This window comes from Rhinichthys klamathensis, unplaced genomic scaffold (assembly GCF_029890125.1).
Source record: "Rhinichthys klamathensis goyatoka isolate OS25496 unplaced genomic scaffold, OSU_Roscu_1.1 h1tg000513l_1, whole genome shotgun sequence".
Taxonomy (NCBI): domain Eukaryota; kingdom Metazoa; phylum Chordata; class Actinopteri; order Cypriniformes; family Leuciscidae; genus Rhinichthys; species Rhinichthys klamathensis.
In genome coordinates, this window is record NW_026606993.1 from 413,876 (window position 1) to 429,148 (window position 15,273).

A 15,273-nucleotide genomic window follows, 5' to 3' on the forward strand; every position below is an offset into this window, starting at 1 on the left:
CTGGTCTGATGAGTCTCGATTTCTGTTGAGACATTCAGATGGTAGAGTCAGAATTTGGCGTAAACAGAATGAGAACATGGATCCATCATGCCTTGTTACCACTGTGCAGGCTGGTGGTGGTGGTGTAATGTTGTGGGGGAGCATCTTTGGGATGTGGTGGAACGGGAGCTTCGTGCCCTGGATGTGCATCCCACAAATCTCCATCAACTGCAAGATGCTATCCTATCAATATGGGCCAACATTTCTAAAGAATGCTTTCAGCACCTTGTTGAATCAATGCCACGTAGAATTAAGGCAGTTCTGAAGGCGAAAGGGGGTCAAACACAGTATTAGTATGGTGTTCCTAATAATCTTTTAGGTGAGTGTATGTTATTATAACTTATTAATAATACAAAATTTTATTTCATAAGTTCAATTTCACCATTCCAAGTCAGAGTTATGAGTTTTTGTAAACAGTAAATTCGTAGCCGGATTATCAGAAAAAACACGTCAAACAGAGCCTGGAAAAGTTTTGGTAAGACTACACGCATGTATAAAGAGTCTTGTACATCGACACATGTTTCACTTTGTTTATTCTCGTAATACATTGGTACACCTTACATTGACTCTTTCTCATAACTGAATATTGACATAATAAAAGATCAACTAAGGAAGTAATTATTTACTTATTGGCCACATGAAAGTTGCACAATCATTTGCACCAATGCAGAGCAGTTCAATGCACTGTTGAACGACACCTATTCAAGTATATCTAGTACATAAATGATATGTTTAGTTTGCAACTCTAAACCTAACCTTTTATTCGCCAAACAAAAGTTGCATGATCTTTCATGTTAACTTCACTAAGGTTTCACTGGGTGGGGCCTTTTGCTGCATCAAACATCTTCTTTCTTCCCTCCATACCAGACATGGCCTCGACGTTCTTCCTCCAGTCACTGTCCTCAACTGGCCTCTTCTGCAGAAAGATACAGCACTGTTTCTACTACAAAGTGATGATTAAACACGATTGTGTGCTCAAAAAACTAGTGATGTTCTATTGAATGTCAATATAATGAATTTGGTTAAGCTACCTTTTCACTTGAATGAACACTTTCAAAGGAAAATCGGTTACGTTCAAAGACTTGAGGTTAAGCTGGTTGTCAAAGCCACTAGTCCCTGCTGGTCATTTGTATCTACACAACATCTAAATAACATATTTCTCAATTGACAGGCATTCAAAAGTAGCCATGTTGAAAAGTCGTCATTAACTTCATGTGATAAACCAAGCTTCAAGGATCTCACTGTTCTTGGCACAGTTTGAGTCAGAAAGAAACGGACAGTATTTCTGTTTTTAATAATTTAGCGGAATAAGCTGAATTAGCGACATATGTTTTCTTCCGTATTGTGACACACTTGAGTGTGACGGATTATTGAAAATGATGATGTATTGAGGTCTTAAGAAGCGATACGATCATCCTGTTCAAGAAACTGAACATTATTTATAGCATTATTACCTGTAATCCACAGACCCATATGAATCGTCAGGAGCAACGGGTATTCCTTTTGTTTTGCCTCGAATATATTTTATTGACTCTCAAAGTGACGGTATAGCTATTGACTTGCATTATACAAATCACCCCCAGACAGCAACATAGTGTCGGCCCAGATCCGGCCCACAACTGGTACACTTGGATTCTACGCGTACCAGATGTGGGCCGGATATGGGCCGACACTATGTTGCTGTCTGGTTGGTTTCAGATAAAAATCTTCTTTACATTTCCACTGAATAAAAATGTCACCTATACATAAAGGTAAAGGTTTGCAAAGATAAAAATACTCAGACATAGTATATATAAAATTGTAATTAAGTACAGTAACAAAGTAATAACACTTTATAACTGTCCATCACTGGCTAATCGACAGCACGCGACAGATATGATCCGAAGACATTAAATTGAAAATTACCCAGAACGCCCCTTCAATCTGCCGGTTTATCTGCTCTATTAAGGGCTTGGTCTCTTCGGTATCAGTATGTTGTGTTTCTACACAAAAGCTTTTCTTCTAGTGTGCCATACTTCTGTTGTCCACTCTCGTGTCTGTCATCCAACACCTAATCTCTGTTATAGTCAAGACAACCACTGAAAAGAATTAACATTGTCACTGTTTGGTCTCCAAAAACGTAGCCTTTTACTCCTCCACCTCACATCCCAATGAGCCTCCGCCTTTCCAACAGCTGTTAGAGATGATGTCATCCTTCTTGTCTGAGCTCTGGTAAGCTCTGAATAGTCAGGGAGCATTGTCTCTTTTCATATCTGCCTAAAGCGGACCATTTGTGCCAATCCAGTTTAGGGAGTAAGGTGAGAAGTTTAGTAATGTTTTTAAGCCTTTCACTGGCGTAACCTTGAGGGATTAACAGTTTACTCTCATTATCTTACATGGAACATTCAAAGATTTCCCCGACTTGTCTAGTTTTGTCTGATATGGTTTCATCTCCAGGCATTTGCACCAATATACCTATTTGACTATGTAAGCATTGCTTGAATTGGTCATATAACTTCGTTTATGTGTTCAGATGACGTACCTTCTCAGTATCCTCTTTTTTCACAGATTTGAGGTTGGCTCGTAGGTCCATTGAGACTTTGTGCTTTGAGCCTAGGAGAGATCGGAGGATGGCATCTGCAGAAACCCTCACCCTCCTCAGGGTGGGCCGCTTGAACTTGCCCCTCAGGTCCAGAACCTTAATATTCAGGTCTTTGATCTAGAGGATGGATGGTCAATTGAGTACTTATGAGATATCTAGCATAGAAATCAACTAAGGCCTTGTTCCAAAAGCTAGTGAGCTCCCTACATAGATAGCATTCTCCTGGTACTTACTGTAGGCATAACATACTTTGGAATAATTATTACTTTAACTATGCCTTCTTTGGGCCATTGTCAGAGGTAGTACTGTGCCCCTGTGTCCATATACTGTATACACACTTTCCTATATCATAAGCAAAAAAAAAAAAAAAAAAAAAGTGAAATGCGTAGTATGCGTAGCTCACATAGTTTTGGAACAGCCTTTTAAAGAAACATCTGACAAAATTTCTTCCCCCTTTTTATTAATATCACAATCCCAAATGCTCAGAGTTGCATACTAATATTAGAAACCTCCCAAATAGACCAGATGAAGACAGTACATTGTGACATTGTCCAACTGGTTATTAATCTATAGATTATGTGGATTTTCATACCTCACGCTTATTCAGTAAGACTTTGGCTTCAATATCATAGCGCTCCTCATCCACCACATCAATCTTACCATGAAGCTCTTGACAGAGTTCCTAAAAGAGACAGAAATGTTAATTGAGTTTCAGGAATCCTATTTGAAGTGAATGCGTATAATATTACAAAGACTAACAAAATAAAGCTTATCCAAAAAGTCTAAGTAAAAGAAACGAAATATCATATGGCAAATTTTCCTACTTATCGTATTACTCAGACATCTAATAATAATGATTGTGGTTGGCTTGGATGGCTGTTTACATTGCAATTAGTCAAATTAAGACAGACAGGCATTGGGCGGGACATTTGCATCAGCCTTATGTAAGCTAACATGCAAATATAGCAGGGTGGGGTGGCGTGAGCAGCAGTGATTGTACCATTAGATTTTAAGTCGTGAGGATTTCCGTGTGGCAGCAAATGAGCTAAACTGGAAGTTTGGAGGTGGACTTCATGTAGAAGTATGCCATGAGTTTACCTGAAGCTCAGCGAATGACATGCCCTGCGTCTGCAGAGGAGAAGCTTTCTCCGTCAGATACCTCTGCTTCTCTTCCTCTTTATCCAACACCTCCTGCTCCAGCTCCTCCTTGGCTTTGGCCACCATCAAACTCTGAACACACACAAGTAAATGTTAATGCACCTGTCCCAATAAGAAAGTGATTAAACAGCAGTCACACACTGTTCTCAGCTCTCCACCGCTTTAAGATTTCAAAACATCGTCACCATAAGCCCACTATTATAGAGATCTTCAATAAACACTTTGCTATGGTTGGACACGCTTTCCACCTGGTAACCTCCACTACAGTTATAAACCCTACTATAGATATGCCATCCCTTTCCCCACCATCTTTCTCCTTTGCCCATATTCAGACAGCTGATGTTTTAAGGGAATTGCAAAATCTTGATCCTTTAAAATCTGCTGGGCTGGACAATTTAGACCCCTCATTTTTAAAAATAGCGTCTCCTATTATTGCCTCACCTATTACCGCTATCTTTAACCTCTCCATTGACACCTCTTATATTCCGAAAGATTGGAAAGTCGCTGCTGTAATCCCTCTTTTTAAAGGGGGAGACACCTTAGACCCCAATTGCTATTGACCCATCTCTATTCTGTCTTGTCTCTCCAAGGTCTTTGAACTCCTTGTCAATTAACAGATCACTACTCACTTCGAATCCCACCATTGTCTCGCCGATGTGCAATCTGGCTTTCGAGCTGTCCGAGGGTGTACCTCGGCCACAATCAAAGTCATGAATGACATCATATCTGCTATTGACAGTAAACATTATTGTGCAGCAGTTTTCATAGACCTGGCTAAGGCTTTCGACTCCGTCAACCACACTATTCTTATTGGTAGGCTAAAGAGTCTGGGTCTTTCAAATCAATGCCTCGCCTGGTTCAATAACTACTTTACAGATAGATTTCAGTGTGTTAAGTCTGAGGGTCTGCTATCTAGTCCTGTGGCTGTTTCTATAGGGGTACCACAAGGTTCTATCCTTGGGCCGATACTCTTTTCTATTTACATTAACGATGTTGCTTTAGCTGTGGGAGATTCTATGATACATATGCAGATGACACAATTCTTTTACACCTCTGGCCCAACTATGAACACTGTGCTAGACAACCTCCAAGCGAGCTTTGATAGCATACAGCATTCGTAAGAAGTGTATGATTTTTAATCGTTCTCTTTCTGGACCTCCCTGTACAAAAATCATCTCTACCCTTGATGGGTCTGTACTGGACTTTGTTGGTTCTTATAAATACTCAGGGATATGGTTAGATTTCTTCACTTTCCTTCCATACCCATATCAACAAACTCCAATCTAAAATAAAATCAAGGATCGGCTTCCTCTTTCGGAATAGGGCCTCCTTTACTATTTCAGCTAAACATGCCCTTGTGAATATGACTATTCTTCCCATCTTAGACTTTGGTGATGTGGTCTATAGATCAGTATCAAACACTCTACTCAGAAAGATAGATGGACTATATCATAGTGCCATCCGCTTTGCAATTAACGCTCTGTTTTGTACTCATCATTGTAACCTTTACACACTCATTGGCTGGCCCTCCCTTCACATTCGACGTCAAACACACTGGTTTCTCCTCATTTACAAAATTCTCTTAGGCAAAGCCCCTTCCTATTTAAGACATTTCATTTCTGTAGCTTCTCCTTCTCGCAACTTGCGTTCAAGTAGGTTTATCCTATTGAATACCACCAAAGTCCGTACTTCCTTTGGCAGACTCTCTTTTCAGTTTTCGGCAGCAAATGATTGGAACGAATTGCAAAAATCTTTAAGACTAGAATCTATTGTCCCGTTATCCTCAAAAGATCGATTTCAAACCTACTGTCACACCATTGTTCTTGTTAGCGTCAACATTCTTCCTCGGTGTAAGATAATGCATTACTTTTATCGTCTTCTTTGTTTATTCATTTATTTATTCTATTCTTGTATTGTATTGTATTGCTGCCATACTAGGCTACTTGCCTAGGCATTGTATCTGGAATTATTGTCATGATTCTGCCATCATGTCTTTGATTTCTCTAGTCTTGTGGCAGGATCATGGCAGACCCATGTTTTGTGTACAAGCACATGGCCATTTGCTTGGGCCATGTGCTTGTGTTGTCTCATTACGTTACCCCGCCCCCTTGTTATCCTCGTCTTGTCATTATTGTCTAGTCAGTTTCACCTGTTCTTGTCATTAGTGTCTCCCTATATTATCCCCTTGTGTTTGCTGTCCTTTGTCAGTTCATTGTCAAACTCTGTCTATCATTGATCATCATGTGTCTATCTTTATAGCACACTTCTGTGAGTACTTTGTCTAGTTTCAGTTTATTGTATTGTGAGTTTTTGTTATTAGTTCCTGTCTAGTCTTTATTTATTAGCTAGTCTTGTTTTGCCCCCTCGTGGGTTTTGTTTTCTCCGTTTTGTCCTCAATAAATTGTGTGAAGAGCATTCAGTCTGCTTTTGGGTTCATCTATCCTCCAACCTCATAACAATTATGTTGTAGACTGGATTTGTGATTGTATAACTGATCGTACCCTTGATCCATTGTTTTGTCCTTTTATGTGTAACTTTTTGTTGTCTGCACCTTGACGCTTTATCTTGGCCAGGTCGCCGTTTTTAATGAGAATGAGTTCTCTATGTGCCTACCTGGTTAAATAAAGGTTAAATAAAATAAATAAAAATAAAAATACTCATCTCTGCACCAATAAAAGGTGCAACACTTTACATGTTTATTACCAAGTTATATTGGAAATCTAATTAGTTTAACTTACACAGTGAAGTTTTCCTTGACATTGCACGGTTTCGGGGCATATGAGTTCATGAACATGATTAATGATGGGATCCCCAGACAGCAACATAGTGTCGGTCCAGGTCCGGCCCACATCAGGTACACGTGAACTCCACACGTACCAGATGTGGGCCGATTCTGGGCCGACAATACGTTGCTGTCTGGGATATACTTAGCCTCAACTACCGATGCAAAGTGTATGGTGCATTTAGTGTGCTTTAAGGGACAGTCTTGCACACTTATACTTCATGTCACGTACACACACTGTGTGGTGGCCAAGACCACAAGTATGGGTATTGGGACATGCCTGCCATCTAGTGGTGTGTTATAGACTCAGTCTGAATATTTCTCTGACTTTGCACTGTCTGAACAAGGCACTATTAAAAAAAGTTGCTGCCTTAAATTTTTAAGTACAATCAACTTGGATGTTTAACTCATTTCACCTTAAATTACATTATAATGAATTGTTGATTCTTGTATAACTTATTAAAAAAAAGTTGAAAATTTCTCAACTTATTTTGATGAGTTAAAGCAATGTAAAAACATATGTTGTCATAACTTATTGATCATATAATTAATACAGTCCAAGCAATAGAAAAGCTGCTTCAGTGGACGGCAAGGTTTAAAGGGGGATGTGACCAAAGAAGTTTGAGAACCTAAGTTGAATCTAAACTCATTCTGCACTGTTTGTGCTATGGATGGTGAATTTATGTTTATGGATGTTTCGAATGTACTGTTTGTGTGTTACAAACTTGTGTGTTATGTGTGTTACAAACCAACCTTTAGCATAACCTTTCTTGAGGCTGAGATCTTGGACTTTCTCTGGGGCACAGATATGAAAGTTATAACACAGTAAAGGTATTACACTTAATCAAAGTTTTAGTAATTATTAGAGAAAATAATGCATAACTTACCTCTTGCCTTAAAATACATCATAAAATGTACAGGTGAAATTTTATAAGACCATTGTAGAGATTATTGTTGGTATAAAAGCCCGTTCACACCAAGAGTGGTAACTACTGTAACGCTAACAGTAAAGATATAGACCTAAAAATCGATCTAATATAAACGAATAGCAGATTCCACAACTATAACAATAAAGGCACAGAGGAAATATATAGTTGGAATCACTCTCGGAACAAATTTTTCCCAGCTGATGTAGGCTGCGATAAAAACAATAATAGCCAATCAGATTCTATTCTGCTTAAAAAAGCTCGAGCAAAAAAAAACTCGAATAATAGAACGTTAATTATCATTGCTGGTGTGGATGCTGTAGTTACCATTATAGTTATCGTTCTTGGTGTGAACATATTTAGAGACACACACTCACCCTTGTTCAGGCATCTTGGCATCTGAGCACTAAAAGAAAGCAAAACCAATGTTAGATGATTTTGATACATTAAATGTAATTCAGTACTCCCACTGAATTCCCACTGAATGAATTTAGGAATACATCATCATGTCCTCCTCTGACCTACTCGCATGTTTCTGTATGTCTCTGTCAGTGACTTAAACACCCCCCAAAAAAGCCATGAGTGATCCTGATACTCTCTTAGCTGGACAAACACAAAGACAAGAATTTGGACCTGTCCTGTCCTAAATGGGTAAAGCATTTGGCTAGGGGTGATTGTTTTCTTTAGGAAAAAAAATAAATGCATGAGGTTGCAAGTAATGTGTGTCTATAAAGATAAGCAGGGAGGTCAAATAAAACAAAGAATTATATTAATTATATTATATTAAATTATATTAAATTTATTATATTATGTTATGTTTTATTATATTATATACACTGAAATTAAATGTAAAATTATATATATATATATATATATATATATATATATATATATATATAAAACATAAAACATAATTTTGTAACTTTATCTGTTCCCTGTAGTTATTATGATGCATTATATTACGAGAAGGTCAGGATGAGAAACATTGATACAATTATTTTATTTCCTATATATATATATACAGTATATAAGACATTTATTATTAATATGACTATTAATAAGACAATAAAAGTGTATACAAGTTAAATATAGACATTTATTCAACAAACAACAAGAGACTTAAAATATTCATTTTAAGTCTCTTGTTGTTTGTTGAATACATTTCTATATAACTAAAGAAGTTTACATTTAGTCTGTTATTAAATATGCAAAATGATTATCAGATTCCCCATCATCAGAAGCATCTGATCTTACCGTACAGTGTGGGTTTGTGTGGTGTCGTCCTCAGACTGATTATTGATAACAGAATAGAGATGTGCTCCTTTATTTAACCCTCAGAGTCTCTCTATCTCTAGTCTGTCAGTGGAGGATATTATTAGAGCACAAATCTCTCTCTCTCTCTGTCTGTCTGTCTCTCTCTCTCACATTAGGTTCATCTCGTGGCTCCAGCGCTCTTTGCTGTCTGTCTGTGCCGCTGGACCATCACTAGTCTGGGTTATCTGCTCAGAGATGATTGTTCTGCTATGCTGTGAAATGTCAATATACTGTGGCTCCAAAAAGTATTTGGACACTTAAGCCACTCTTAATGTCGGAATGTCATTGTCATCAAACCAAGTGGCGACTGCGGACAAATGTGCTAGAGCTTTTCTCAAGGCATGCGGTCATATTAGCTACGGCTCATCAAAGTTTTCTGGGTGAAATTGAGTAATTAATTGAGGTGTTTGTCCTTTCTTCATGAGGACCAGTTTGAGTTTAACACTTTCGGCCAGAACTCACTTTCTGACACCCCTTTAAAAGGCTGTTTGAGGGTTTAGACTTGGTTTTAGTGTGTGTGTGTGTGTGTGTGTGTGTGTGTGTGTGTGTGTGTGTGTGTGTGTGTGTGTGTGTGTGTGTGTGTGTGTGTGTGTGTGTGTGTGTGTGTGTGTGTGTGTGTGCGCGTTAAAACTCATGTTTCATTTTGTAGTAGAGTTAAAAAAAATTTACAGAGGGGGTTTTGGATGAGAAAACACTGTCGACAACAGCCTAGAGGCCTTACTAGACCTGCATGACCTGAAATTAACTAACCATCATGTTGCCATCACATAGGGTCAATGTTATGAAAATATACTAAAGCCAGGCTGACATCATACAACAGCAGAATCAGCCCTTCATTCACTCCACAACCTGAGACCCGTGTGAAATCAAGACCGCTTCATTGTATTTAATGTGCACTTGTAGAGTCTCAAATCACAAATATATATATATATTTTTTTTTTTAAAAAACTGTAATATTGTAATATAAATATAAAACTGTAATATAAAACAAATAATATAATATTAATGAAATAAAAGGCCACTTAGTTAAAAATAGTTTTGCTTGAGGATGAGCAATCACTTTCATTCTGGATAATCAGGAATGGTACATCAACAGAACTGATAAAACTGTATATTAATATTATATTATATTATATTATATTTAATTATATTATATTATATTATATTATATTATATTATATTATATTATATTATATTATATTATATTATATTATATTATATTATCGTGATGTTTGTGTCAGTCTGCCCTCTGCTGGAGATCTAGTCAATTTTATTATGTACTTTTTGGACCAAAACTATTCAATAATTTACCAAACGCATTCATGTTCACGGTTCTCTAAATTTGGTTAATGTTCACATGGTCACAAGGTAGACAACTACGTTTTTCATCTTGTTTTAGTAAGTGTTTTATTTTGATTTTTGTTAAAGGTCCAATTCTCACTATTAACTTGCTTATTAACATGCATATTACTGATATTGGCTCTTTATTAGTACTTATAAAGCACATACTAATGGCTTATTCTGCATGATCATATTCTACATCCCTTAATCCTACCCAATACCTAAACTTAACAACTACCTTATTAACTAATAAGCAGTAATTAGGAGTTTATTAAGGGAAAAGTCATAGTTAATAGTGAGAATCGGATCCTAAACCAAAGTGTGATTAATGATTGAATAATAATAATAATTTCTTACATTATATATTAAACATTATATTGATATAAACATTATATTAAAATATACTAACTTTGGCTGCCGACAAAATTGTGCCAATGCACTAATTTGATCTAGCTTTCCCTTTATACATATAACAGCATACATTTGAATGAGTTCACTTCTCGTTCCCTCTCATACGCAACCTTAAACATTCCCCAGACAGCAACATAGTGTTGATCCGGCCCACATCTGGTATACATGTGGATTCAACGCGTACCGGATGTGGGGCGGATCTGGGCCGACACTATGTTGCTGTCTGGGTCCCTTTCGACTGGACGCTATGAATTTTAATAGTCTAATATTCGATGGCTGTTAGAACTCAAGTGCACTTTATTGACCCAGAGCTTTAGGGAAAGATCTGTTTTCTGTTTATTAAACACAGGTTAAAGAGGCGTGTTGAATCCATCAGGCTCTCACTCAGCTGCTATTTTAACACAGTTTACACACACCGTCTCTCTGCTCCTCGCATGCCTCTGTCAGTGACGCACAGAACCTTCTGGAACGTGAGAGACAGGAACACCGCGGTCGAGGGGAAACAAATGTCATATTCACTTTACCTTCTCACTCGTGTTTGTATTACGCTTAAAGAGGCGAAAGAGCGTTTCATCTGCAAAACGCAAGAGAAGATATTCTGGAAAATGTTGCTACTTAAACACAGTGATGGACAGGTTTGGATGGACATTAAGGTGAAAAAATAATGACATATTTTTCATTTTTGGACTATCCCATTAAACTAGTTTTTGAATTCACCAATACATCAATTTTTGCTGTAATATTTGGTCATGATAATGATCAATCAATGTCATTTCTATCAAATAATTTGACATTTTCATTTACAAACAGTTGAAATAATATTATTTTTTAAATATTTTTTTCTTTTCTTTGTTAAAACCAGTGTAAATATTCGTTTTTATTTTAGTTTTATTCATATTTTGAATTAGCTTTTTATTTAAATATTTTTTTGTTCATGTTAATGTTTTTTTGTCTTTTATTCGTTTTTTAATATTGCTTTTTACTTTTAATTTGTTTTATTTCAGCTATAGTTTAAGTTTTTTTTATTTCCAGTTAATAATTATATGCTTCAAAAGGCAACATTTCTAATGCTGTTTTAGTTTACGTTTTTCAACTAATATTTTATTTTAGCTTTATTTAAGTAAACTTACCTCAGGGTAAGAACCTCAGAAACGTTTTTCCTTTACGTTTTTCACTTACAGATAACAAAATTGTCAAACCGATTCCGCTTCACACGGTGAAAAAGATTAAAATCGCTGTATTATTCATGCCAGGCCAGTAGATGGCGATGTCAGTTTCTAAAGAAACACTACAGACCTATAGACTGAACACATAATACACATGCACATGACGTCACTGTTTTCACAAATTAACGTTTTTGTAGTTTACACAGAGGCGATAACGGTACAATTTTCAAGAACTTGCACTTTGAAACCCCTTTTCAAAAGTTTGCGTTTTCAGGTCCCCAAAACACTGTTGGCGTGTAAAGGAACGCATAAAACATTTTCCATTTTCCGTTGAAAACAGTTTGGTGTAAACGCTTCAGTAACTTCCTGAAAACCAAACTAATCCTCTAATAATGGAAAGCACTTCTCTTTAGACGCATGTCCTTCATGCAGTGTGTATGCAGAGCTCAGCTGTTGAACACACTTCACATGCACATGTGATGCTCTATTACTGCAGGTCACTTCCCTCATGATCCTGTGTGTGTGTGTTTATGAGCGTGAAGCCGTATCCACACAGACTGACTGCCGTGACACAAACCGCAGAGACACACCTTGAGGAAAGATGACACAACATGTCCGGATGCAGACTGAAGCATTATGTAACTGGGAGAGACTGAGTGTCTGTAAGTGAGTTTGTGACATTGAAGGAGTCTTCTGAGACAAACTTACCTACTGTTGTAATTGCTGTGATCTCCATTGTGACATAAAATATTTAAAGTAAATACATAACTACACAGATGCTCATTTATAGCTCTTATCTACTTGCCACAGAGCAAATTAAAGCGTAGTAACTTCCACAGAACTATTAGTAGCTTATATACACACACACTCAGAGAGGAGTTTCTTCTGAAACTGCTGTAGGCCTACACAACGCAGGGAAGCCACCGCATGCATGTGTCCATGACTGTAAGCAGGCTCTTGTTCAGGTTTTGCTGCCAGACTGCTGAGTCATCTCAAGACTGTGGCTTTTTTTAACAGAGCCTCCTCAGTGGCTCCGGCTCTGGGGTTTTCCACACACACAATCTGCCTATTATTGCAACACCACAGGCACAGCCCAGGGCACTGAAGGGCCTGGAGAGCAGAACACACGATATGGCAGGAGCTGTGCCGCGACCCACAGGGGGACTACAGTGTTCAATGCTGCCTACACACTCAGTAGGGAACATCAGTAGAAGTTCACTTCACTTGAGAAAATTTGCTGATTTGTGTCACGACACGCAGAGACAGGCATATAATATACTCTCATTAATCGCATCTGTAAAACAGTATATGTATGTATATTAGTGCTGTCAAATTGATTAATTGCGAATAATCACATATAACATAAAAGTTTGTGAATATATGCGTGTGTGTATGTATACACATTACACACATATATTATATATTTACAAAATTGTATCTTAGATGCGATTAATCACATCTAATACACACACATATATATATAATATGCATACATTTACAAACTTTTATGTTAGATTCATTTTTTAAAATTAAACATAAAAAGCGATTTTTTCAGGACTCTTTGATAAATAGAAATTTCTAAACGACAGCATTTATTAATGCATCTTCGCTTAATATAAGTATTAGTTCTGGCAGTGTATGAAATGTGCGTAAAAAAATAAATTATATAATTAAAATATAAATAAAGTATAGAACTGTAAGTTTATAAATATGCATATACAGCACATCAAATATACATATGAACATATTTAAACATATATTTATTGTAATATAATTTGTCATACTCAAAACCCCCTAAATTAGTTCAGCCGCAAGTGTTTAATATGAAGATTTAATATGAAAATAAACATGATTTGTTTATGTTGTAAATCGTTTTGCTTGTTTTGTGACTCATGGCCATCATAACAGCCTTGTAACAGTCGCAAAAATTGCGTAGAAACAACACAAATATAAACATGTTCGACCCTCGATTCTTTATTTTAGTCAAACCTTATGTCGTATTCCTTTGTCGTTTACAGTACTTTCGAATGAACCTACACTAATATTATATGGTTGTTGTTTGTATTTAGCTGTTTTTAACGCCGTTATTGGGTTGTGACCCCTTATGAACCATATGTGATGATGTCGGTAACGCTTCCTTTTACAGTACAGAACTTACGTGTACTTACAGTGTACTTACCTAGAAAGTACTGGCTAAAATAATGGGTTAGGGGTAGGTTCAGGGTTAGTACCTAGTTTTTACCCAGTAATTGTAATTACTATAATGAGTACATAGTATGTACATGGGTGACAGGACTGTAAAAGCAAGCGTTACCAAGATTTCTGCCCGCCACGAACTGACCTCTCCATGTGAGACCATCAGATTCTCAGTGAACAGATCTTTCGCTGTCTGTCATTTCATTTTGCCCTTTATCATACTATGATAACAAACTGGTCGTGGCATGTTTGAGATTGATCCTATACTTCCCTTCACACCTGGTTTTGTTAATGCAGGAGTGAAGCACTTAACTTCCACAGGTTCCTGCAACAGCAAAACACATTCATCCTGACAAAAAAGCCCTGTTTGACAACTTCTTTGACGGCCTCTCAGTGAAACTGACAGGAAAGCAGGCAAGGCGGGACAGTATTAGTCAGTGAGGCCATTGTCCGGGCATGTGCCGCACAGGCACTTGAGGTTGAAGAGACTGAGATTCGCCTACAATACTGCGTCTAATTTGCTATAAACTCCCTACCGTTGCCTTGGGCCTCAACAAACCAATTAAAATAATTCAGATTACAATGCCACAAAATCATCCTTTTTTTTTTATTTGGACAATGTGTACTTAATGAGATAATGAGCTTTGTGAAACAAAAATTAAACACTTCCTGTTTAATCTTTTTAAACCATCACAGAGACGACTATTTTTAACTTTGGCAAGCGCTCTGGGTATGTAGGCAGAATACGGAGAAAATTTTAGCAATAACAGCATTGCCCAATGGAAAACAAAATAAAAACACATCCATCAAGTTTTCCATGCAGTCGGGATGCATTCCAAGGGAAAGCAGTCTGCAGTGCTTTTTCCGTGCAATTGAAGAACCTTTGCAAGGGAACGAATCCAGATTCCTTGTTCAAATACTTATGAAATGTTAAAGAGTGCAGTTGTGAGTCATACTTCATCTATGGCTAATGTCTCCTGAAGCAGCATCATGCTTTCAGTTATAATACTGAGTGCGAGTCCTCCATGTCACGCGAGGTAAGAACGTCTCTTAAAAGTGTAAAGTCGACACCGAAATCCACTCTGGCATTGTGAGGAGTGAAGTGTTGAATTATGGTGAAGAGCAATTCATTGTGTCTCTCTTTTCCTTGTTGACTTATGCAGTGAAAGTGCATGAAATCTTTTCGAAAACACCCACGGCGTAAGTAACGCCAACGTGCAGAAATCCGTCCACTGTGCCGGAAGGTGTCACTGTGAAAAAAGGTGAAAGTACAAAAGAAAAGATATACGAGTACAGAATAAGCCTTTCATCCGGTGTTTCCTTAACAATGGGCCTTCATTTTCTTGTCCACAGTCTCTC

General features: G+C 37.3%; 1 protein-coding gene across 1 annotated transcript; it reads right to left on the reverse strand.

Moving 5' to 3' along the window:
- Nucleotides 1-555: 555 nt before the first annotated feature.
- Nucleotides 556-7,431, reverse strand: tnni1a (troponin I type 1a (skeletal, slow)). Its single transcript, XM_056238274.1, has 5 exons — nucleotides 7,314-7,431; nucleotides 3,719-3,850; nucleotides 3,213-3,302; nucleotides 2,561-2,737; nucleotides 556-955 (listed from the first exon to the last, which is right to left on the reverse strand). Exons 1-5 carry the CDS (start codon nucleotides 7,320-7,322, stop codon nucleotides 851-853), a joined length of 513 nt encoding a protein of 170 aa, XP_056094249.1. The 5' UTR covers nucleotides 7,323-7,431; the 3' UTR covers nucleotides 556-850.
- Between the last annotated feature and the right edge of the window lie 7,842 nt (nucleotides 7,432-15,273).

Bases quoted from the DNA above. Each gene is read 5' to 3' on its own strand.
- tnni1a (XM_056238274.1), bottom strand. The intron at 3,303-3,718 runs GTAAACTCATGG...TGTCTCTTTTAG, and splicing joins TGTCATTCGCTGAGCTTCAG to GAACTCTGTCAAGAGCTTCA. The intron at 956-2,560 runs GTACGTCATCTG...ATCTTTCTGCAG, and splicing joins AAAAAGAGGATACTGAGAAG to AAGAGGCCAGTTGAGGACAG.